The sequence below is a fragment of the Rhodamnia argentea genome, chromosome 1, assembly GCF_020921035.1.
Source record: "Rhodamnia argentea isolate NSW1041297 chromosome 1, ASM2092103v1, whole genome shotgun sequence".
In the NCBI taxonomy this organism is placed as follows: Eukaryota; Viridiplantae; Streptophyta; class Magnoliopsida; order Myrtales; family Myrtaceae; genus Rhodamnia; species Rhodamnia argentea.
The window spans coordinates 27,546,265-27,569,020 of record NC_063150.1 but is presented as its reverse complement, the minus strand read 5'-3'; the positions used below and the strand labels follow the sequence as shown (position 1 = coordinate 27,569,020).

The window sequence follows — 22,756 nt, the reverse complement described above, 5'->3', positions numbered from 1 at the left end:
AAATGTGGCACGGAGCTGTCAGCTCGAGGTTTTTTTTTTTGACGGGAAGAATAATTCGGGCTGAATGTGACACGAATATATCGATTTAAAATTTCTTTGTGATAAATAGAATTTAAATTAAAGTTTGGGTCCGGCGGATGTATCCCCCTTTTGGATCCGGTGGGAGGTCGTTGCCTTTGTTGGTGGCGGGTTCATTGCTTGTTTGTCAGATCTGCTGCCAAAGGGGTCGGACATGAAAATCACATCTCTTCCATCTAGAACTTAATTGAATAATTCCTAATTAATCGCCTGCGAATTAAGTTACCCCGTGGTCCACATCCACCATCAAACCCGTTGACTTTTTCTTTGTTACGCGACGTATACTTTGCGCACCTTCCGAACTTCTAATTGGCGATCGGCTTCGAAGTGGGTTGACCGTTGATCCTCATTCGAAAATTAGGATTAGATCGGGCAGGATTGATTCTCAATTTATGAAATCGAAAACTGGCCCACCTGATCCTCGAATCGGACCGGTCTGGTTATAGGGTTGTTCGTGATTTTTTTTTTTTTTTGTCTGTTGCTTTTATTTCTCACAAGTGGGATTTTCTCAACATTAAAAAGAAAAAAAAATAATTTACTAATTAAGGTTTATTTCAAAATAATAATAAAAAAAACATCTTGGCCGATCCATGAATCCGTTGGTTGGTCCAAGCGGTCTACCTCCTTACATGGAACCGAAAATTAAACTAGTCCCTTTAAAAATGTTCAGAACGAGTCAATTCGAACCGGTCTAATTCCTAGATTGGTGCAAGCTATGTAGCACCGACACTCTCCGGAAGCCCGTGTGTTGTGTCCGAGCCTCCGACATTTTCCGACATGCTACCAACAAGTGCTCAGCCTCCCGGACACGCCAGCGATATGCAAGCCTAGTATCACGACATATCATTTCGACACACATTGAGTCAATTTTAAATATTTTTAATAAATTATGAATCAAAATGTAAATAGGTATCGATGTGTCATGTCAGTGTGTCGCATCTGTGCTACGTAGGGAATAGACTTCCCTGCCATAGAGGGAACAACGCGGCCATTTTCGGCGTTGGCAGCTATGATGAATACCCCTCTATTTTAACGGCGAAGATGGCCACGTTCAAAACGTCAAAAGTCACGCCAGAGAAGGGGATCGAGAATTTTCAACCCAAAGTATATTCCACGTGCTTTGGCCTTTTTGGTAACTGCGTACCTTTGTCCATGTTTACTGGCGAAAATACTCATATGCTTACACTATTTCTTGATGAAGACTAAATAATATTTGCTTATTAATCATGGTCTGATTACATTGTGGTTATCGTTCAATCATTACAATTAGATTATTCATGACTGCAGTACTATATTGATAAATCACACTTAATTTGATTACAATTAACACAAAAATAATCATAACATTTTTACAACATCTAACAGTTATTGTAGTATAATCAAATAGCACATGATCTATCTCTATTCTATAGGCTAGGCTAGGGAGTATAGGGACAAAAAAAGTCTCATACCTCGTAATTGTCAAACAACCAACGTACACACCAACGTAACGCAAGCTAGATTTACATAAAACTCCTCGTCGGGAAAAAAAAATGTTTGCGGAGATATTTCAAAATCCACCCGCATCGTCAAATCCGGCGTCGTACCCAGCGTCGTAGGACCCCGCGTCGGACACCATGTCGCCGATCAGCAGCCCGCCGAGCAGCCCTCCCGCCAATCCGGCCCCTAATCCCAACCCCATCTTGTTCTTCTTCGGAGCCTGTTGCGCCTGCTGGTTCGGGTAGTACCCGTAGCCCGGCGGCGGAGGCTGCGCGTACCCGTAGCCTGCCGGGGGCGGCGGAGGATACCCATAAGCACCGTACTGGGGCGGCGGCGGAGGTGGGTATGCATATCCAGGGGGTGGCGGGGGCGGGTACACGTCGGGCGGGGGAGGCGGGTAACCTGCTCCGTAGGACCCGCTCGGGCCGGCCTGGACCGGGTAAGCCGTGACCGCCGCGTCAGCCTTGGGGGCGGCCGAATGGCCGGCGGCCGGAACGTCAGCAGTCAGCTTGTCGCTGAACTTGTAGGAGAAGTGGAGCTCCCCCTTGGGCTTCCCGGACGGCTTCCGCACCTGGTAGGTGACCGTCGACGGCTGCGACGTCGCCGAGGACGCCTTGCCGCCTGCGGCGGCGGAGGAGTCGAGGAGCTCCTTGACGGGGACGACGACCTCGCCGACGTCCTTGTCGCCGAGGGCGCGGACGCAGCGGAGCTTGAAGTGGAGGGTGAGGCGGTTCTGCTGGGCGGAGGCCTCGTCGACGTAGAGCTTGACGGGGAAGTTCCAGGCGGGGTTGCGGCCGCCGTCGCGGTCTACGGGGGACTTGGACCTCTGGGGGCCGCGGGGGTCGCCGTCGAGGGAGACGACGACGTAGACGTCCATCTTGGAGATAAGGTTCACGTCCTTGAGGTCCCTGGCGGAGATGACGGTCAGATCCAAGTTTCTGCGCTCCATTGATGGCGGCGAAGAGAAGAGAGAGGGGGATAGATATTTCTGGATGAGTTCTGTTAATGCTTTATGGGAAGCAAGCCAACATAAAAGGAGGAGGAGGGGTCAACGCGGTGGAGTTTCAAACTGGCCTACGTGGTTAGGTTAACCCAACCATGGTTGAGGACCATCGAGGCATCGAGTCTTGGTCTGGTTGGAGGAAGAATTATATGCGGGGCTGTTGACGAGTCCCTGGGATTTGACTTTTTTAAGCGTGTGTGCGTTCGTAATCGTGGGAGACGACTCTTATGCGTTTCTAGAAAAATAAAACGTAAATTGCGTTTTTCTTTTCTTCTTTTTACATTTTTAATGATTTTCCTCATGTGTAATCCTTTACCATGATCGATTTTCAGCAAAAATACACACAAACCGTCTCGTGAGCTTGATCAAACTTCATTCAAGCAAAATACAAAATCGATCACGTTCGGATCAAATATTTAACCACCGGACCGATTATGTCCTCTCACCCGAAAATCTTAGCTACCGAGTTCCTTTTTTCCGTACTTTGCTCTATATTTTTATGGAGTTATTGATGGGATATTGAGTTTTTCCTTAACATCCAAAAAAAAAAAAAAAGTTCTCATAAAGATCCCTATATAATGTTGACTTAGTCATAGTGGGGATGTTATGTTCACATGACATTTAGGTCCTTGTTGGAATTTAAACATAAATTAGTCGTTTGATTCTGGTGGGTGGAAGTTAGGGAGGAACACCTAGTATTTGTCAATTTCACATCAACTACAAAATGTCCTCGTGTCAGCTGCGGCATGTGTTCGTCAATGTCTTCACGTCATAACGCGCCTGAAACTGAAGCCTTTTTTCTAGAAATCTTCCAACATTTGTTACAGAAATCTCAAATCGAGAAGTTGGTGTGACGGATAATAATTGATAAATCATAATTGGCCAATAACTTAAAACTTTCGAATGAAGTTGAGCCCAAACTATTTATGTTCATGGGCTCGTAATATTCTCTTATTTAACGAAATATTCTCATTTTCGCTACGCTCATTTTTGCACAAGGCTGATGTTAGACTACTAGACACGTTCGATCACAATAATATGGCAGGCCTCGGTGCTGCCTTTCAAATTTTCCCTTTAAACTTCAATAGAAAAAACTAGATGCGCCTCTTCACTTCATCGATCTCCCCATCCTTTTGCAACGACGGAGATAGCCAAGAGCATTCACTCTTCGGCACATCCAGATCGCTAACTCTCACCAACGTGTAGTTTTGACTTCTACATCCGCGATGATCGGTTCGGCCATGAAACCCTTGCGCTCCCAAGTTTCCCCCTAGAGTTCGAGTTGCTGGTTTAACAACCCCAGCCAGATTTTCATCCACCAAGACTAGATCATCTGTAGCAAAGAACTTGGACAAAGACAACAACATTCCATTCTAATTGTTAGTGTCATTCATTGTTTCGAATTGAAAATTCGAACTGCATTCCATTCTAATAATCCATTAGTTGGTGGAGCTTTTTTTAGAATATTAGGAGGTTTCTATAATTTTACGATTTTGCTCCTAAAAAATTAAACAATTTCAAAATTGACCCGTGTGTGTCGGGATGTCCGACACGCGTGTCACTGGCATTTTAGAAGAGCTGACCACATTTCGAAAATCTAATACGTCATTGATCGCGTGTTGAAGTGTGTCGGACGCGTGTCGGGGTATCCGACACGAGCCAAACACGGCACAAAACCTTCCGGAGAGTGTCGGTGCTACATACCCTCGATGGAAAATTTCAAATCTTTGATTATTTTCAAATCTTTACACGAACCTTTATCGAAATTCTAAACGGGTTTCGACCCTAATTACTATAATATGACAACTTAAAACTCTCTATTTTTTGCAAATCTAGAGGTCTTTTTGGTTTTCTTTTTCTGATATGAGAATTTATCATTTGAAAATGTATGTGGCGTGTTTTAAATGAGTAGGATCTGAATATAAAGTCATGGGATATGCAATACGTTGACATTATTTAATAATATATTTTTTTAAAAAATATTTTTTAACTATTTTTTTCATTTTTCTTCTAAAATAAGGGTTTAACCAATGAGGATTATATTGTCCAACCCCTAGGTGAGGGCCGGCTAGCGCCAGCAGTTGCCCAAGGCCTCATCGGCCCTAGGCAAGGGTCGTCACGGCCTCGCCAACCTTGGGCAACGACCTACCGCATGGTCGGCGAGGCCGTGATGGCCTTAGGCAAGGTGGCCCTCGCTAGCCAAACCTAAGTTTTAGAAAATAAAGAAAAAACAATTAGAAATCATTTGTTTAAAAAATATTATTAAATAATATTCATATCAGCGCCGACCATCTTAGGTGGTCTCGCCGGTGTCTACATCGGCGATTTCCTATCAATATTGGCTAGATGGATTAAATTGGCACGAGTGCAAAAAGGTTTAGATTAAATTAGTCCAATTGAAAGATTTAAGACTGAATTGTTATCAATGTAATATGGATGCTTTTTCGCTTTTAATGTTACCGGAAACACTGCATTTTTTTTCTTTTTTTTTTTTTGTTTTGCTGGTACCAGGATAAATACTTATGATCTATTCCGATAATGGCTTTGGTTTGGGCTTAGTGTAACTCGATTTGATGCAAAACAAGTCAATATCTCATGGCTACTCACGTACATAAAAATGTACTCTAGTTATCCAAGTGCTTTTCTCTAAGCATAATGCCAGATTTCAAATTGTGTCGCTCCTGCAGTCGCCACCTCAATATTTCTTTATTAGAAAAAAAAAAAAGGTGCCTAGTCACGTAGTACCTTTTCAATTGCAGAGTGCAGGATGGAATCGAGCGGTAGGAAGAGGCATGTGTTAAGAGATATGCCCTAAAGCGACTATGTAATAGTTATATGTTAGGGATTTCAGTTGTATTTTCAATTTATTATTTAATTAATGGCATAGACGTATTTATTCATTTGTCTAATTATTTAAATATATGAATAAATTCCATAAGATCAGTTGTGATTGGACCTATTCTTGAGACGTTGAAAATATATGTGATATGTTCACGGTTAGACTGAATCTTTAAACTATTCCTAGTCGATGGATCATTGAATGGATATCAATGATCCCGTTGAGACCGGTGTGTTCTTAACTTCACCATTGAGTATTGGATACTTAAGGAATTGAGGAGTCACAAATCATTGGGTATTGTGATGCCCGAGTTGGAAAACAGGTGCTTGTATTGGACAAGTTTACTGAACGTGACACACATTGAACGATTAGCGACATGGAAGCTTTTAGCGTGGTCAATGTCTAATCGTTCATGCTTTGGTATTGTGTAAATAATCCTTAGACCCGAGGCATAGTGTTGACTTGTGTGTTGCATGACTATGGTTCACGAGGACGCATATTGATGGTTCGTCGATCCGTCTCCGTTCTTGATGGTCGCAGTTCATGCACATACGAAGTCACACGTGTGCGCAAAATGGAATCTGTCTCCTTGTCACATGCAAGGTATGATATCCTATGCAATTTAATTATGACAATGCATTGAAATCCCCTCCGCGGGTTATATTCGAGAATAAAATGTTTATGTCTCGTATAAATGCATGTCGATTAAATTTGTGCAAATGATCAAATTGGTGGCTTGACAAATATTCCATGGCCTTTGTTCGATCGGGATATAGTAAAAGAAGGATTGAATTACCTCTGTAACTAATAAGCAAGAGTTCTTTATGTATGTTCTTAAAGCATTCACTGGTAGCCATGACATATTGCTAGATGTCACTATGGCTTGTAGGACCTAGAGGTTGATCGGGACAATCAATTCTCTTGGAAGTACTAAAGTGTTAGTGCATGTCTTAATTGATGAACCTAGGAATGTCACACACCTTAATCAATACATGACACGATGAACGAAAAGACAATATTGCAAATATGTTTGCAATTACGATATACCGATTTTAGTCGGGCTAAAATTAAATTAAATGTGATTTAATTTCAATTTTATTTTTGGTCATAGGCGCAATTGCATATGATGCACACGTATGTCCTAAATCGACACAAAATTGTTGTGCCGGATTTGCACACATATCATTTATCTTTTGTTTTGTTTTATTATATAAATATATATATGATATATGTTTATATATAAAACTAGGAAACAAATAAAATAAAAAAAAATTTGGTTAGTGCACACGGTCAAAAAGTTTTTTTTTTTTTTGTTTTGTGTTGGGTGAAAAAGTTGTTGGTGGAACAAACACTGCACACGATCAGCAAGCGGTTGCTGATCGTGCACATGATCGGCAACTGCTTGCTGATCGTGCGTTTCTTTTGATTAAAAAAAAGAAAGTGCATTAACCAAAACAGTTTTTTTCTCTAGCAATTAGTGTGTGTGCATTTGCAGAACCGTGAGACTGTAGTTCTCTTTGTTCATTTGATTGACCAAAAATTCAAGAACGCGAAGAGTTATCACCACGGGATTGCTAGCACAATTAAGGTGGTGATTTTCGCGAGTTCATCTTTCCGTTCGACGTTGCGATTGGTGGTGTGTCGAACACAAAGGCTCGACACTTGTGGGGCTCGGTTCGAAGAACATCCGAACCTTTTCGTTTCAAGCACGCTTCAAGAGGTAATCCGTCAAACCCCTTCTTTGCACATGTTTTTCGATTGAAACGCACGAATAACGCCTCTGGAGATACGTGTATAGGTTTTTATTTACTTCCGCTGCGTATATTATATGATTTATTTGCCTATGCATGTTACGCAAATCCCAACAGCATGCGGATCAAATAATCGATGATGATGATAGCGGAAGGATTTATAGATTCATGATTTTGTTGTCTAACGGGACTAGTGTTGGAATCACGCTCAGGGACCCCGACTCCTCGATGCCATCATCATCGAAGAAAAGGTCAAGTTCAGAGGTAAATGTCGAGTTGAGCAAACGGACCGTGTTCTCCCAAACTCTTTTCTCGCACAACCTTGGGATTTTAATTTTAATTCAATTAACGTATAAGAATTCTATGTAAGAATGGCTACTAACCTATTGGGATTGCTGCCAATTGAGATTGCTCGTAAATTAAGTGATGTATGGAAGTATACCGTACTTCCTACACAACAAAAAATCTAAGGTCCGAGGACTTGTTGTTTAACTAGTGTCCTACCTAAACTTGTCAACTAAGGTGTCCACGCACAATCTTTTTAAGATTATGAGCCTTAAGGTCCTCGACCGCCAAGTGTCCATACAGACGCGTGTCCACATAATGTCATTGTGCTTACTATGATGTTGGCGTATGACCTAACCAACCAACGACGCAAAAACAAGAGAAACACAATCAAAGAAATGCCATAAAGGAACGAGAACAAACACTTCAAAAGCCGATTTTTTAATGTAGGCCCGGGGTTTACTAATTACTACTTGACCACCGTACCATCAGCAACAAAATTTGTCATTATGAAGTACCCTTTTAAAGAAAACCAAGATGTTGCGTTCTCGTGACCATGAGAACACTTCAGATTTCAAGTTTGGCCCTGACCAAACCAATCAAAGAACTCTCATTCGTGAGAACACTTCGGATTTCGGATTTCAAGTTTGGCCCTGACCGAGCAGTCGAGATATGCCGCCTTTCATCTGTGCAAACAAAATGACTATGCCTAAAATGTTTGGAAAGCCACTACCAGATAAACATTTCTCACCACTAGAAAACGTGACATTACTCAAATCAGGTCACGCAAAGAAATTCAAATCCGGATGGCATCGACGCATGTAGATTTTTTTTAATCCATCAATAGAATCACTCGATGCAGAAAAGGCGATATCTGCAGATTCGACCAAGGAAAAAAAAAAGGGAGATATTTGAAGAGACACGATTTTGTTGTGGCGTCCTAGTCCCGCGAAATTCATCTCTTGTTTGTTATGCAAATAACATGTAGATTTTTTTTTATATCACCAAAAATTCTAAATTAATATTATGTGATGAATTTACGGTAAATATATTTTTTATCACCAAAAATCTCAAAATAGTACACCAGTGATAAATTTACCCTTCGGTAGTTTCCGTCAAATTGCTGAGTTGTGTGACATGTGATAGTTGACGGATGTACCAATTTGAATTTTTACCATCCATCTGTCTAAGTGTACGAATTTGATAATTTTTCATGCTGTCAATCCAATTTAACGAAACTAACGGAGGGTAAATTTGTCACGGATGTATCGATTGAGGTTCTTACCGATAGAATAATTAACTTGGGGTAGATTCATATTACTTTCACTTAATAAAATGATCATGCATTACTTGATCCGCCTGTTTTCTTGTTTGGAATTGCATATGGCATCCTTCTGGTTACAACAATTGCATGCGCCACCGCTAATCCGTGTGTATCAGATGTACAAAACGAAATATAGGTTGATATCAACTTCTAGACTTTAGCTTGCGCTTTTATCTCGCTATCGAATTTAATGAGGACATTCCATTATTCAAACTCAATATTTAATCTATTTAAAAATAAATTTTAACTTATAAAACTAAGAGACAATGGGCTGCTTGGTAACTTAGTGTTAATAACTTTCATGATATATAACTTAGTAATTTTTCAACTAGATGGAGTAATACTCACATGACAGTAAAAAAAAAAAAAAGACTGCCTTTTCTAAATACCTAACGTCTTGGTTCAGTCCATCTATATTGACAGGTGATCACTAAAAAGTCACATGGCAAGGTTTAGCACAATGGGACGGGCGTGGGATGTGGCTCATACTCCTCATCAACAGGGCAGCGCTTCCTAGCCGTCAGGCTTTTATTGTTTAAACCATATTATTTTACTTTGGGCTTGGGCCCATGAATAGTTAATATTATGTATTTTATCTGTTTTTCTTGTAAGTGAGGGATGTAATAGAGATGTGTGAGTTGCTAATTATACCGAAATCCTATGCTAGACGTAACCCTAATTTAACGGTGAACCAAGATAAAAATCTTGTGTCTCGCTTTTACGGGCTGTTGAGCTAACTCTTTTAACAACTGTCTTCTCTCTTGCTCTTCGGACTCGTTGGCAATCCGCCAAAGGCGGAGGACGTCCCCGGAGTTGGCTAGGAGATCGGTGCGCTGCTAGTCCTTGTTTGGGATGAAAGGGTGGCTGAAGGAGAGGGAGGTTTAGGTCGGCTCGGATCTCGCCTCTAGAGCCGTTGAGCTGCACGATCTCTGAGGTAAATTGGCGATGGCGGCGGGATTGGTCAGGGAGATCCGCGATGACGAGGCAATACTTCTTGTCAGACACACTAGTTCATGCGTGAACGTGCTGGGGCCAGCTAGATATCGACTACTTCTGGTGCTTGTCGGAGACGTATTGGTTCGGACCACTACTTGCTCCCATTATCCTATTGGATCCCGATCCAAATTGAACGGAATGGGCTCTTCGTGCTTATGAGCGAGGGAGGGTAATTTTCTGAGTATTGAGTATGATCATTTAAATTGTTTAAAAGATAAATGAATCAACCCGAGATAAATGAGTGACTCTGAATTGAACTCATTTATGATCCATCCAAACCATACCTAACCTCTTATTTGACACCTCTAGTCATTGTCAAAAAATATACACGCTGGCCATTCGAGTATGAATTTGTAGACTTCAAGGTCTCTAGCAATTATGAGAAGTGCATTTTGGTGTTATCGCAAATGGAATAAATTTCATGTGATATCTGTCTTTTTCAAACCAGATTTGTTCAATGTTTGATGCAGACCCACTTGTCCGAATTTAAAACCGATTTTAGTTACTTAAAAAAAAAAGCTCTTTCACAAGCTGCCCTTTGATTGCCTCATGGCCCTCTCGCAGACAAATTTAATATCTATTATTATATTTTAATGTTACTTTTGGTGGATTGTAATTTTTATTGTTCATTTCATATATTTTTATTAAAAAAAAGGTTCTCGGAGAATTGAAAAAAGGATCGGTCCAAACAATTCAAACAAACATATTTCGATCAAACCAATTATAACAAGGTTGGTTTTAGGGTCTAGATTTGGACCCCCCACCCCCCCCCCCCTAGTCATATCTGTCTTTTTTAAGTTTTTCAATGTGATGTAACCACTTTTCCAACTTCGTTGACAATGCTCTTTCACAAGGTGCGTCATATGTATTATCACGTGAAACGGTTCTATGCTCTCCGCAGACAAATTTAAATCTCTATTTTTTTTTATTATTATTTGTTGGGTGTTTGGATTACAAAATGATGATGGCCGTATATTGACACCTAAATATTAGCTATTTCATATCATTGCTAATTGCAAGTTTAATATTGTGAAAAATCCCAAACTTGTATTCATGTGACAAATTTACCGTATACTATTTTTTTTTACCAACAAAAAATTTCAAAATGTTACACATACGACGGATTTACCCAAAACTATTTTTTTGATCCCGAAAAAGTTCCAAATTGATAGGCCCGTGATAAATTTACCCCAAACTATTTTATGATCATAAAAAATTTCAAACCGGTATATTTGTGACAAATTTACTCCCTCTTAATTTTCATTAAGTTCAAGTAACACGTGGCAGTTTAGGGGCGTATCAATTTTCGTTTTTTACCCTTTGTTTTAATTTAAATTTTTTCGTGGTATTAGCTAAATTTAATGAAAACTAACGGATGATAAATTTGTCATATATGTACTAGTTTGAAATTTTTGGTGGCCAACACATTAGTTTTAGGTGAATGTGTCAAATGTGTATCAATTTGGAGTTTTTGATGGTCAGAAAAACAGATGGGTTAAATTCGTCATAGGTGCATCGGTTTGAGTTTTTTTTTTTTTGGTAAAAAAAAATAATTTGTATAAATTTATCACAGTGTGACTAGTTTATGATCATAGTTTGCATTCGCGATCCATTTAGGTCATGCATCGCACGTGCCAATTACGTAGCCTCTCCACGATGTTATCACGGACAAGCGCACGTATGATTGGAGCTCCTTGGTTGAATAGATGCGGATCAATTATGACTCAAAATAGAATAATGAGACCATCCCCCCGCGGGCTGAAGTATCTTTGCGAATGGGAAATTGAAAATCAAAATTCGATCTTAGTATCACAATTGGTCGAATAGTGGTGCTCGGTTGGGCAAGTGAAGGATCAAGGATCAATTCAAAGGACTAGCAATAAAATTCAAAGGTTCTTTGCACGTCGAGAGCCATATAAATTTTCGAAAGAACGGATCTTGCCATAATTTTTAATTGTTTGGCTATTTGTTTTTTTGACCCAAGATAAATTGTTGATCTAATACTAGTTTAAGGACTGTTATTTAGGCTTCATTGGTTTCATGAAAAATAGCATTTAGGAAGATGTTTTTCGAATTTTCCAAGCGTTTGTTCATGAAAATTAAATGAGTGGAAAAAATTCCGTCAATGAAGAAAACACATTTAAAAGTGGAAAATGATTTCCTCATTTCGAAAATAGGAAATCATTTTTCATAAAAACCATTCTCTCTCTTCTCTCTATATACATGTTTCGAATTTTTAATCTCTTTTATTCAAATAATTTTTGATTTTATTAATTTTTTTGGATTTTTTTTTTCTTCCTCCATCAATCACCGAGCCTCGACGACCGCCAACAGCCCAGTGACCGGCCACAAAAGTAAAAGTTAGGTTTCCTTTGCTTGTTTCATATTTAAAAGCAGCTTGGAAGCAATAGAGGCGTGGAAGGCGGAGAGTGGGGGATCAAAATCAATAAGTAGAGACGGCGATTATGGATGATGATGAAGACCTAAAAGATAAGTTTTCTCGCCATTTAAGGCATAAAAGGATAACCATTCTCTTCTCGGACAAGTTTTTCGAGCAAATATACGCGTTTGATAATGATACAAAATTTTTACAGTCGAGGATCGAAGACCGGCAGCTGGGGACAGGAGACTAGCGACTAGCGAAGGGGGAGCGGCCTACTGGAGATCGGAGATCATTGACCAACGAAAGGCAAAAGTCGATCGGAGATCGGAGATAGGTGATGGGCAACCGACATTAAGAGATCGGAAGTGGGTAGCAGGGATGCAAGAGGGAGGGCGACTGCATGCCAGCTAGGTAGACATGGTCACGGGGATTTGGCGGCCCCTCACGAGCCAATTTAAAAAATTGAAATCGGTCCCCCCAACCAAACGCCCATTATTGGGCCGGTATCCCTTGCCCCTTCAAGGGCTTCGAGCATGACCATGAGGGCCTGCGGTTCACGCCATGTCTATAGCTGGTGTCGCCGGGCTCGGGAGAGGGAGGAAAGAAAAATAAAAAAAAAAAAAAGAAAATTTAAAAAAAGAAAAAAAATGAAATAAAAAAACAAAAATAATTTGGACGTTTTAGACTTTTATTTGGACAAAGTTCATTTTAAATTCTTATTTGATAGAACGAGGCCCTTTATTTAGAATTTTCCTTTTTCACTTTTATGGGCAGCTCGTGACGAATTGGGGGACGTCCGATTGTTCTGGCGCGCAAAACCCTGGCTAAACCCCTCACACTCTATCCCTCCACCGCCACCGCCGTCGGCCGTCGCCTCCGACCACCAAGTACCCGCCCACCAGCACCACTTCTCCAATCCGCCACCACCAGTCCCCTCTCTCTCTCTCTGTGCAAGCCACCATCGCCGGGCCGTCACACCTCCTGCTCAGCTCGGCCACTATTGCAGACCTCGCCCTCTCTCGCTCGCTCGTAAAGCAAGGTATGTGTTTTTCTTCTTCCTTTTCTTTGAAAATGTTTTGGTTCCCTGTGTTCTGCAGATCAAGGCCACCGTCGCCCTGTTCCAGAACACGGCGTTTGTCGGGATTCCCGGGACACGGTGTCGGTGTTTTGCTTCGATGATTGTTGGAACTAAATTGGTAAAAACCCCAGATCAGATCGAGCTGTTTGAACTTAAACATGAGTACAATAAATGGTTAACCTGTACACTGTTGGAATTTCTGGAGGGTAGAAAATTTTCGGTGTTTCTTTCCACTTGCTACTAGTCTTAGTAGAGAAAATAATTCGCTCTTACAAGAAAGGAATTTGAATGGAAAACTCAAACATCATGACAACATGAATTTTAGTGAGGCCTGTCATTATCCACTGATTTTTTTTTTCAATCAGCCGTTATGGCAATACATAGAGACATAGTGAAAACTAGATACAATTGATCTTTATGCGGTGCTAACCATTTAATAACTATGTATTTCTGAATAAAGAACAGAAGAGTGTTTCAAGCTTGAGTTCCTCTATGGTAATTGAGCTGAGTCAAGTGAGCTCTAGTATTAATAATCTTTTTGAGCTCAGTTATAGCACAAAAGATTGTACTTGATTGAACTTGAGTCGAGCTCAAGCTCAACACTATAACTGTTCCCCTCGGCTTGGTTATCTCCTAATTGCCTGTGTCAACCTCTGTATGTGTCAAACCTATGAGAATTTTGGCACTCTGTCTGAGCAGCACTTAGGTCAAGGGAGAAGTGAAGATGGCAGGGGACAGAGATAAGATTCAAGAAGAGGCTTCTCTTTCACGTTTGTACAAAATCATATATTTTTATATATACGTAACAAATTTTTGAGAAATCATGTGTCGTCGTGTCGCATGTCCCTTGTTGTGTCGGTGCTACATAGGTTGCCATTGATCGTCCTCCTTCGCATCCCTTTTCCAGTCTCTCTCTCTATCTACTTTCATGTTGTAAACAGCTTCACAGAGTTTTTCTTTTGGAACTTGATGTTTGTCTGTAACAGGTGTAGAAGAATCAGTGGAAGTAGGATTAGAAATAATGAATGAAGGAATTAAAGAAGGAGAAGAAGGAAGAGTAGTGGAAGTAGGAGAAGAAGAAGACGAGGAGGAGGAGGAGGAGGCGTGGTCATCGGATTCAGAAATCGAGAATGCGTTGGAATGGTTGGACTTGAAAGACAGCGGAGACACAGTGGGCAGAGCCTTCGCTCCCAATTCGCGACGTCCAAATGCTCACGGAGGGCTTCACACTCGTGCCAGGATGTCCACGCTTCAACCCCTGTCCAACCGGAGCCAGAAACTCTCCACTCATGTCCGCGCTTCCCCTTTGGAGGTCCTAGAATTCGTCTCTCTCATTGCTTGACTATCTTTTTTTGTCTATTTCATTTAGCTAAAGCACAATGCATATATGCAGTCTGTAATTCAGAGGCGTGCTTTATTCTTATATGTTACTAAGTTCCTTGGACCAGTCTATAGCTTACCTTCGAATGAAATTTGACGTCTTCTTTCTGCTGTTGGGGATTAGAACAACTGTCTTGGATGATTACAACATGTTTGGCCTGCCTGAAATGCCTAAAGTGGCGTTCTCTTTCTTTTCTGGTCTGAATTGAAGGTAATAGGAAGGGATTTGTGAATATTACTTTATGCTTGAATAAATTGAAGGAGAAAAATGTGGCAACGTCTTTACGGAAAGATTAAACTTCGAAGCATACGGTTAGTATCCTAAATGAGCTGTGAAAAGGGATAGGATTTTCAATCTTGTCTGCTTTGGGAGAACACTGGAAGGACTTCTTGAAGAACTTCTTACAGATAAAATTGAACAAGGAGGAGGTCTTAGTATAAACAAGGATTGGTTTCTATTTTTAGGGGCAATTCTTTTGAAATGGCTGGAGACTCTAGTGATTGATATGGTGTGATATGCTGCTCAGAATGGTTGCTTTCTTATTGCACAATTTTGATCAATTACCTTAAGAATCTAAAGGCGTGCATGGTGACATTTCTACTCTAGAAATCAACTTCTAGCCAGAAGTTGATTTTTTATTTTAGCTTATGAAGAGAAGTAAACCTTTTTTTACTTCTTCAAGTGGCTCCAAACTACTTCTGGAGCAAATAAATGCCCCAGAAAAAAACAAAAAATTGATTTGCATAAGTAAACGGATTTTTACTCCAAAAGTTGTGTTATTTCTGTTCAGAAGCATTTTTGGAGCAAAAATTCTACTCCAAAAGGGTTGTCGTGCACGCCCTATTCTACTCTAGAAGGTTTGTCATGCACGCCCTAAGACTTCTTATTGAAGTTCTTAAATCTTGCCTTTAGTACAACAAGAGATTTTATATAGGCTCCACTAGCATTTTCTACAATGTATGTAATGAGCGCTAGTGCTTGTTGTGTGGCAATGCTTGAAACAGACATCTTGTCTGCATCAGGTCTACTTGCGGTGACAGTCAGATAAATGATGCTAGTGAATCTCCTTTTAACTGTCTCTCCGTTTCAGCTGTCTACACTTTTGAGTTTTACCAACCTCGATTATAGAACTTCATAAGAATTTTCAATTTTCAAACTTTTTCCACTTTTTCGGAAAAAAAGGATGTTGAGTTCTGCTGTCCTCAATTCAGTGGCACGCAAAGATAAGCTATTTTAGGTTTTGATAGTTTTTCGTTGGGGTTGGAACTTTTGACTTGAATAAGCATGTGTTGATGTATAGTGTACTAGTACTATATCTACCACTTCCATCTGCATTTAAATGTGTTTTGGTGGACATTTATATGTCCCCTAGCTTCTTAATGTGTTGCTAAGTATTTAACTTGTTGAAAGAATGAATTTTATGAATGAATACTGCAGGAGTGGGAGGGAAGGGTGGAAGTTGGTATGTCCAGCACAGTGACGGCTTCAATTCGAGAAAGTGTACGGGATATGGCTATTGGCAAAATTAAAAGTCATGAGAAAGCTGACCGCGCAACTGTCGAGCAGGTAAAGTACATGTAGTCAAAGAATTGAAAAGTTGTGTGCCAAGTACGTGGTACTATATTTCCGTTAACATTCTCCATGCTGTAGTTGTAAGAATAGCACAACAAGAACTCTTTATAGTAAGTGTAATCAGCTGCTTGGATTATCTCAAGACAATATGTCCCCTGTTAATATGTGTCCGTTTTAAAGATCTGTCAGAATTTTTGTCAATTTCTTCATCAGCCTCCTTCCTTTTGCTTTATACCAGGGTCAAATCTTCTGTACTCAGCATGAAGTGTGAGTGGTTTTAATTTTTAGAATTCATTGTGCTTCATGGATATAGGAATGGAAGTATAGTTACTTTTGTTTAATCATAAAAAGTATTGAAGTTGAAACGAACCCAATTGCAAGCTTAATCTATCTCTTTGCTAAATCATTATTGCAGTTTGACTTATCCATTGCTGAGTAAACTGTTTGATGGGTATATTCATTGGTTCATGGCCCCTCTTACACTAAAAGTTATTGCAGTAACAGTGCTCCACCTAACTCCGAAAAGTTACTGAAGCTATGGTAGCATCTCCGCGCAGTTTTCATGCAATAGTTTATATGGTTTTGCAGGCCATTGATCAGAGGACTCGGATGGTTCTCTTCAAGATGCTGAACCGTCAAGTTTTTAATGATATAAATGGTTGCATTTCCACTGGCAAAGAAGTATGTTATCTTCTACAGTCAGCAGTACTCACTACTTTCTTTTTTCTACCAATTGATTGTAGGTGGAACTTTGTTGTAATTTCGCAATTTTACCTGTGATTGTTCTTGTTTTTTTTTGGCTATTATGGCATAGTCTTTTGACTCTTTTGTCACTGACTTTTTTAGGCAAACGTCTATCATGCAACAAAATCTGATGGGCAAGAATTGGCAATCAAAGTCTACAAGACTTCAGTTCTTGTGTTCAAGTGAGTATGATAGTCTACAGTTGTTTGCAAGGCCCCTGCCTAGGTGTTCGAAGTGCTTTATTTTTTCTGAAATTGACAATTGATATACAGGTTTTTTGTTGTGATGGCTGTCACTTCTAGATTGTGGAGAATGTTGGCTTATTTTGTCTAGTAGTTTCTTTTTTGTTCTTTTCGTAGGAGCTATTATAAGTTCTTTTTCTTTATTAATTGGTTGAAAGGAGCTAGTTGTAGTTTGCAATGTGAATTGTCATCAATTCTGCAATGTTGATTTTGTAGTAGAGCTGTGATACAGGTTTTTTGTTGTGATGGCTGTCACTTCTAGATTGTGGAGAATGTTGGCTTATTTTGTCTAGTAGTTTCTTTTTTTTGTTCTTTTCTTAGGAGCTATTATAAGTTCTTTTTCTTTATTAATTGGTTGAAAGGAGCTAGTTGTAGTTTGCAATGTGAATTGTCATCAATTCTGCAATGTTGATTTTGTAGTAGAGCTGTGATAATTGACTTCCAGTGAGTTCTCACTTCACCTCCTGGAAGGTCTCAAGTGACTGCTTGTCTGCATCTGTTCACTTGAATCCACTTGCGTCATGCAACTAGCTATCCTCTTGACTGATTAGCACCATTCAATAACTCCTTTCGTTACAGATCATTCATCTTACCTTGCTAAACATTAGTTAATTTCTTTGGTCCTATAGCCTCTTCCATATTGACCAATCTGAAATAATATACTTGGAAGGTAATGGGAGAGACAAGCAAGGATGAGTATAACTAGAGAGTCAGCAGGCTAACAGGTCTGGAGGAGAGATTGTGCCAACATTATAAGAACTGATGGGAATCGGGATCTAAATGTCTCTCTCAGCTTGTCAATAATCGACAAACAATTAAGCTAATCTGTATAAGCTTGGCCTTCTGCAATGCTAACATTGCTTTCTAACCTTAAAGTCTTTCATCTTTTAGATTATCTCTGACAAATTTAGTTCGCATGGGAGTTTGGTCTGCTGCTAATTGATAATGACTTACTTCACTGCTCTAATGTGAAATCATATAGGGACCGAGATCGATATGTTCAAGGGGATTTTCGTTTCAGACACGCGTATGGCAAGCATAATCCTAGGAAAATGGTAAAAACATGGGCTGAAAAGGAAATGAGGAATCTTATGAGGTGAGTGCTCTTCTTTTACAGTTGAACAATTTCATCTTCTGTAGTTTTTCAACAAAAATTGATGATCAAGTTGGTGCCATTCATGTGAATAATCCAGTACTTGTAATTCTTTTGCTTTCCATTATCTTCTACTTGTTTTACAAATTGGTTCTCAGACATGTAAGTAGAAATTTGATTTAGGGAGGCTGTTCAGGTATTGTTTTCCTTACAAGAGTTGATCCAAGCATCAGTCATGTTTGAGATATGATGAGTTTGATAACACATGCAGGCTGAAGGCAGCTGGAATTAGATGTCCAACTCCTCATCTTTTGAAACTTCATGTTCTTGTCATGGATTTCATAGGTATTCTTTCTGGATCTGTATCAATGATTGTGCATTACCTTTTTTCACTTCCACAAGTTGCAAAGAGAATTTATGTATCGATGAGTCAAGAGGACTCATCATCTTCTTGTATTAAATTCTTGCTCTTTGTAATTGCTCATTAATTCAGTTTGAGCATTTACTAATGCCTGTTTGTTCCTGCAACTTGTAGCCGTAAGCTAAAAGTGTAGTGATGTCATCAGGAACATATTTTGGAAGCTACTACTATGCGTCCTCATAGGTCTAGAAGCACTTTGGGACTAGTATTTATGGAAGTGAGCATCATCTCCTTCTATAAGAATCTGCTTAAAGATATGCAGCTGTTCTTTTACCGATGAAGCAGAGGGTGGATTTTTTTTCACAAAAATAAGCAAAACTAGATGCCCCTCTTTAATAATTTGATGATTCATTTTCTAATTTTTTTTTTAAAATTTTTTTTTGGGTTTTTTTTTTTCCTTTTGAGAAGGTCATGAACACATGGTGGATACCTTTGTTCTAGTCAATGGATCTTCAGTGTTTTCTAGTTACAATACAATTTTCCTCTTTTCATTTTTGCTTTCAGCTTTATTGAAGCTACAGAGTTACTTACGATAAGTTTTGTTATAAGTTTTGTTTAATTTCCTCATTGTAGGCAAGACAGGTTGGGCTGCACCCCGTCTTAAGGATGCTGCTTTGTCTTTGGACAGGTTGCGTGAATGTTATCGGGAGGTTTGTCTGCATTTCTTTTGCGCTTTATAATGATTTCATAGCTATGGGTCATCTCATTGTGGACTGTGATGGTTGATGTGAAGTATGTACACTGTGAGCAAGTGAGTCACCATTTGATGTCTGCAAAAGAGATTGTGTGGTTTCCTTTTCTTTAATTTTCTCTCTTTTTCTGTTCCGTTGAGAACAGAAAAAGGGGGGTGGGTAGATGTGGAAGAGGGTAATTGGTGTCTTTTGATTATTGGGATCTGATTAATGACCTTATCACTTGCAAAACTAGGTCCTTACTTCTACTTTGAGGCTTCATAAAGGAATTTATGTTATATTTTGCTGGAGACCTGTTTACTGTAACTGACATAAGTTTACTCTTGTCAGCTGATTATTGCTATGAGAACATTATATCAGAAATGCAAACTTGTGCATGGAGATCTGAGTGAATATAACATACTTTATTTTGAGGTGAGCAGACATTTTTATTCTTGACTTACAGTTTTGATGCGGTTGTGAAACTTAAGAATACGGAAGGTGCCAGAAAACTCACTATTTCCCAATCTTTTTGGCAGGAGCACCTTTACATCATTGATGTCTCTCAATCTGTTGATCTTGATCATCCTCATGCTCTTGATTTCCTGAGAGAAGACTGCCTTCATGTTTCTGTATGATTTTTTCTACTGAACAAATAGTTCTCTTGTCTGTAATAGGTACTTTCTATTTCTTCTGTTTGTAAAACACAGGTTAATGAGTGGCTTATATACAGGACTTCTTCAAGAAACATGGCGTTGGCATAATGACAATCCGGGAGCTCTTTGATTTTATTGTTGATGCATCCATAACTGATGATTCAGTTGATAGTTATTTGGAAGAGGTTTTTCCTTTGTGATCTCACTATCTTCTTTCCCAAGCTAGCATTATCTTTAGAACTCTAGCCTGGCCTTTTTCATTTAACACTTTGATTCTGTTGCAGATTCAGCGAAGAATTTCGGCGAGAGGAAATGTGTTGTCACCAGAAGATGAAATCGCAGACTCTGTTTTTGTACAGGTTTTTGGACATCAGCCTTTTGTCAACTCTTCCATTATGCTTGTTATCGATATAACCACGCTCATGTCATGTCGAGGTACTGCAGAAGAAAAAACTGCAAAATCCAATCCAATTTATCATAATCGATTAGATAACATGTTGGTTAACTGTATTTTGAGACATGGGAAAAAATAATAAAATATCCAATTTAGATATTTGTACCTTGTCGAGGTAAGGAACCATGACATATATGTTTGGAATAGATTCCATTTTGAGAGAGTTGAAAAAGCACTATCTCGTTGAAAGGTCCTATACATGTCCCCTCTTCTTTTTGCTAATGGATTTCCCAATCCTATTCATCGTAACATTCATAATGATCAACTTTACCAAGATGCCATTTGATTCCGGAAGCTCGTAGCTTTGGTCCCGATAAGCCCCAATTTATTGCTTCTTTTGGGACCAATAATGACTACCCCCTCAAATCGTTCTAAAAAATAGGATTTTGTAATAAGTTTTTGATAATTCAGAGACTGCTATTGAAATATAATCACAGAAATCCAAACATTTATTTCTGATGCTGACCGGGCTGGTCAGAAAGGATGTAAATTCCATTTTCTGCGCTGTCTATTTGTGATTTTACTTCTTAGTGCTTATATATGGTCTTTTAAGGGATAAAAAAGTAATAGTAGGAAATTCCTACATTTGCATACCTGCTGAAAAGTCGAAAAAAGGTAAGTTGTTACCAATTTGCATGTGCAGTGCAACTAGCACATGGTAGTTTAACTGGTGGAATTGTGAGTAGAGTTGATACTCCATCCTAACTGGTTTTGAGAGCGAACTATGTTCTACATTTTTAGGGTCTATATAGTATAGCAGTAGGTTTCTGGTATTATATTCACGCAAAACTTCATAGATGCTGAGATATCATATACTCATCTGAACCTGGACCAGCATTAACATGGAGAATATTCCATGCAGAAGTCTCACTGCAATGGACAAATAACTCTAAGGATCTGTCTCCTTAGTTATACCATATCCTTGACCTTTTTTTTTTTTTTCTGGATTGAAGAGATAGACAGGGTAACAAGCTCCTTGCCTCTGTCCATGTTGCTCCATGAATTTTAGCTAATGAATGAATATCAGTGTAGCATTTTGCAGTGCTTTTGATGCAGGATCTAACTGCACTGTTCAACAGGCTATGTGGTTAACTGTCATGTTTTCTTATCAAAGAAAATACTCTATGGCCCTGGGACCATATTTGCAAGGCACCTAGGAATTACTAGATTAAGTGGAAGCCATCTGTTACCACTTAAATGTTTGTAGGTCGCTGGTGCACCTTCATGGGGCACCCAGTTTTTACTTCTCTTATGAGGCTTTTCATTATGGAAACCCTATGCATATATTTATGATGCCGACAAAATGTTTTGCACACTTGTGGTTGTGGGAAGATGTTATATTGCGGTCTACAGGGAGTCGCAATCTATATTTGCATTCTTCATCAGATGACGGGATGCTGCAGGCATTTATACTAGAGTATTGGTTAATAAGTGTGTTTTGTTTCAGTCATATATACCGAAGACACTAGATTCGGTGAAAAATGTGGAAGAAGACGTGATTCGGATAACAAGTGGGAAGGACACTGGGGACATTTACTACAAGACTATTACTGGGTTACATCAGGCTCTCGGGAAGGACGACGCTAATGCTATAGAAAAGCAGACTGATCCTGGCAATAATATTAAAGATTGCGGTAGCGACTCCAAGTCTGATACAGATGTAGATGAAGATTCGGAAGGAAATGAGTCGGCTTCCGAAACTGAGGTGCAGGCTCCTGTTGACAAGAAGGCTGCTAGGAAGGAGAACAAAAAGAAGGTCAAAGATGAAAAAAGGGAAGCGAGGAAAAACAAAGTCCCCAAGGCTGTGAAGAAAAGAAGGGAGAAGTTGGCCAAAGCCCAGAAGACTAGGTAGTCATTTGTAGCGTGACATCACTATACAGGTTTTTGGGCATTTGTTGGGAGAGAGAGAGAGAGAGAGAGAGAGAGAGAGAGGGTGAGTCGCTTATTAGATAGATTTGTTTTACCAGATGTGTAAATGACTTGGCACTTTCAGCAGTAGCCCGGATTTGGCTGAGAGTAAAGCGAGGGGGGATAGGTTTATGCTCTCTTGTATTGTTTCGGTGTATTGTTATTAGATGATGTCGGTATATGCTTCCGAGGCAAATTGTGTAGCAGCTGCTGCTTTTTTTGGCTGGTTAATTGTAAGGAAGGAGGTCTGGGTAGGAGTTGGCTATGACCTCTGATTAAACGGTTCCAATGCTCTTTCGATAGTTGGATACCTTCCCTCATGAATGGCTTTTATCCGTTTGATTGAGAATGCTTGGAGCTGGCTTGGTTGGAAATTGCTATCATAAGATTAAAGGCCT

At 39.6% G+C, this 22,756-nt stretch overlaps 2 protein-coding genes across 3 annotated transcripts; one reads left to right on the top strand and one right to left on the bottom strand.

The window, feature by feature from the left end:
- Positions 1-1,508: 1,508 nt before the first annotated feature.
- Positions 1,509-22,529, bottom strand: LOC115751806 (protein SRC2-like). Of its 2 annotated transcripts, none has more exons than XM_048275893.1 (2): positions 22,351-22,529; positions 1,509-2,531 (listed from the first exon to the last, which is right to left on the bottom strand). In XM_048275893.1, exon 2 carries the CDS (start codon positions 2,504-2,506, stop codon positions 1,628-1,630), a length of 879 nt encoding a protein of 292 aa, XP_048131850.1. In that variant the 5' UTR covers positions 2,507-2,531; positions 22,351-22,529; the 3' UTR covers positions 1,509-1,627. The 2 variants fall into 2 exon arrangements, with proteins under 2 accessions (XP_048131850.1, XP_048131854.1); XM_048275897.1 differs by having other exon boundaries at positions 1,509-2,515; positions 22,353-22,529.
- Positions 14,204-22,348, top strand: LOC115751803 (serine/threonine-protein kinase RIO1-like). The gene is made up of 12 exons (XM_030689807.2): positions 14,204-14,528; positions 16,035-16,163; positions 16,758-16,850; positions 17,016-17,095; positions 18,138-18,251; positions 18,520-18,593; positions 19,243-19,319; positions 19,692-19,775; positions 19,880-19,972; positions 20,074-20,181; positions 20,281-20,355; positions 21,898-22,348. The coding sequence occupies exons 1-12, from the start codon at positions 14,238-14,240 to the stop codon at positions 22,300-22,302; spliced, it is 1,623 nt and encodes a 540-aa protein (XP_030545667.2). The 5' UTR covers positions 14,204-14,237; the 3' UTR covers positions 22,303-22,348.
- Positions 22,530-22,756: the final 227 nt, after the last annotated feature.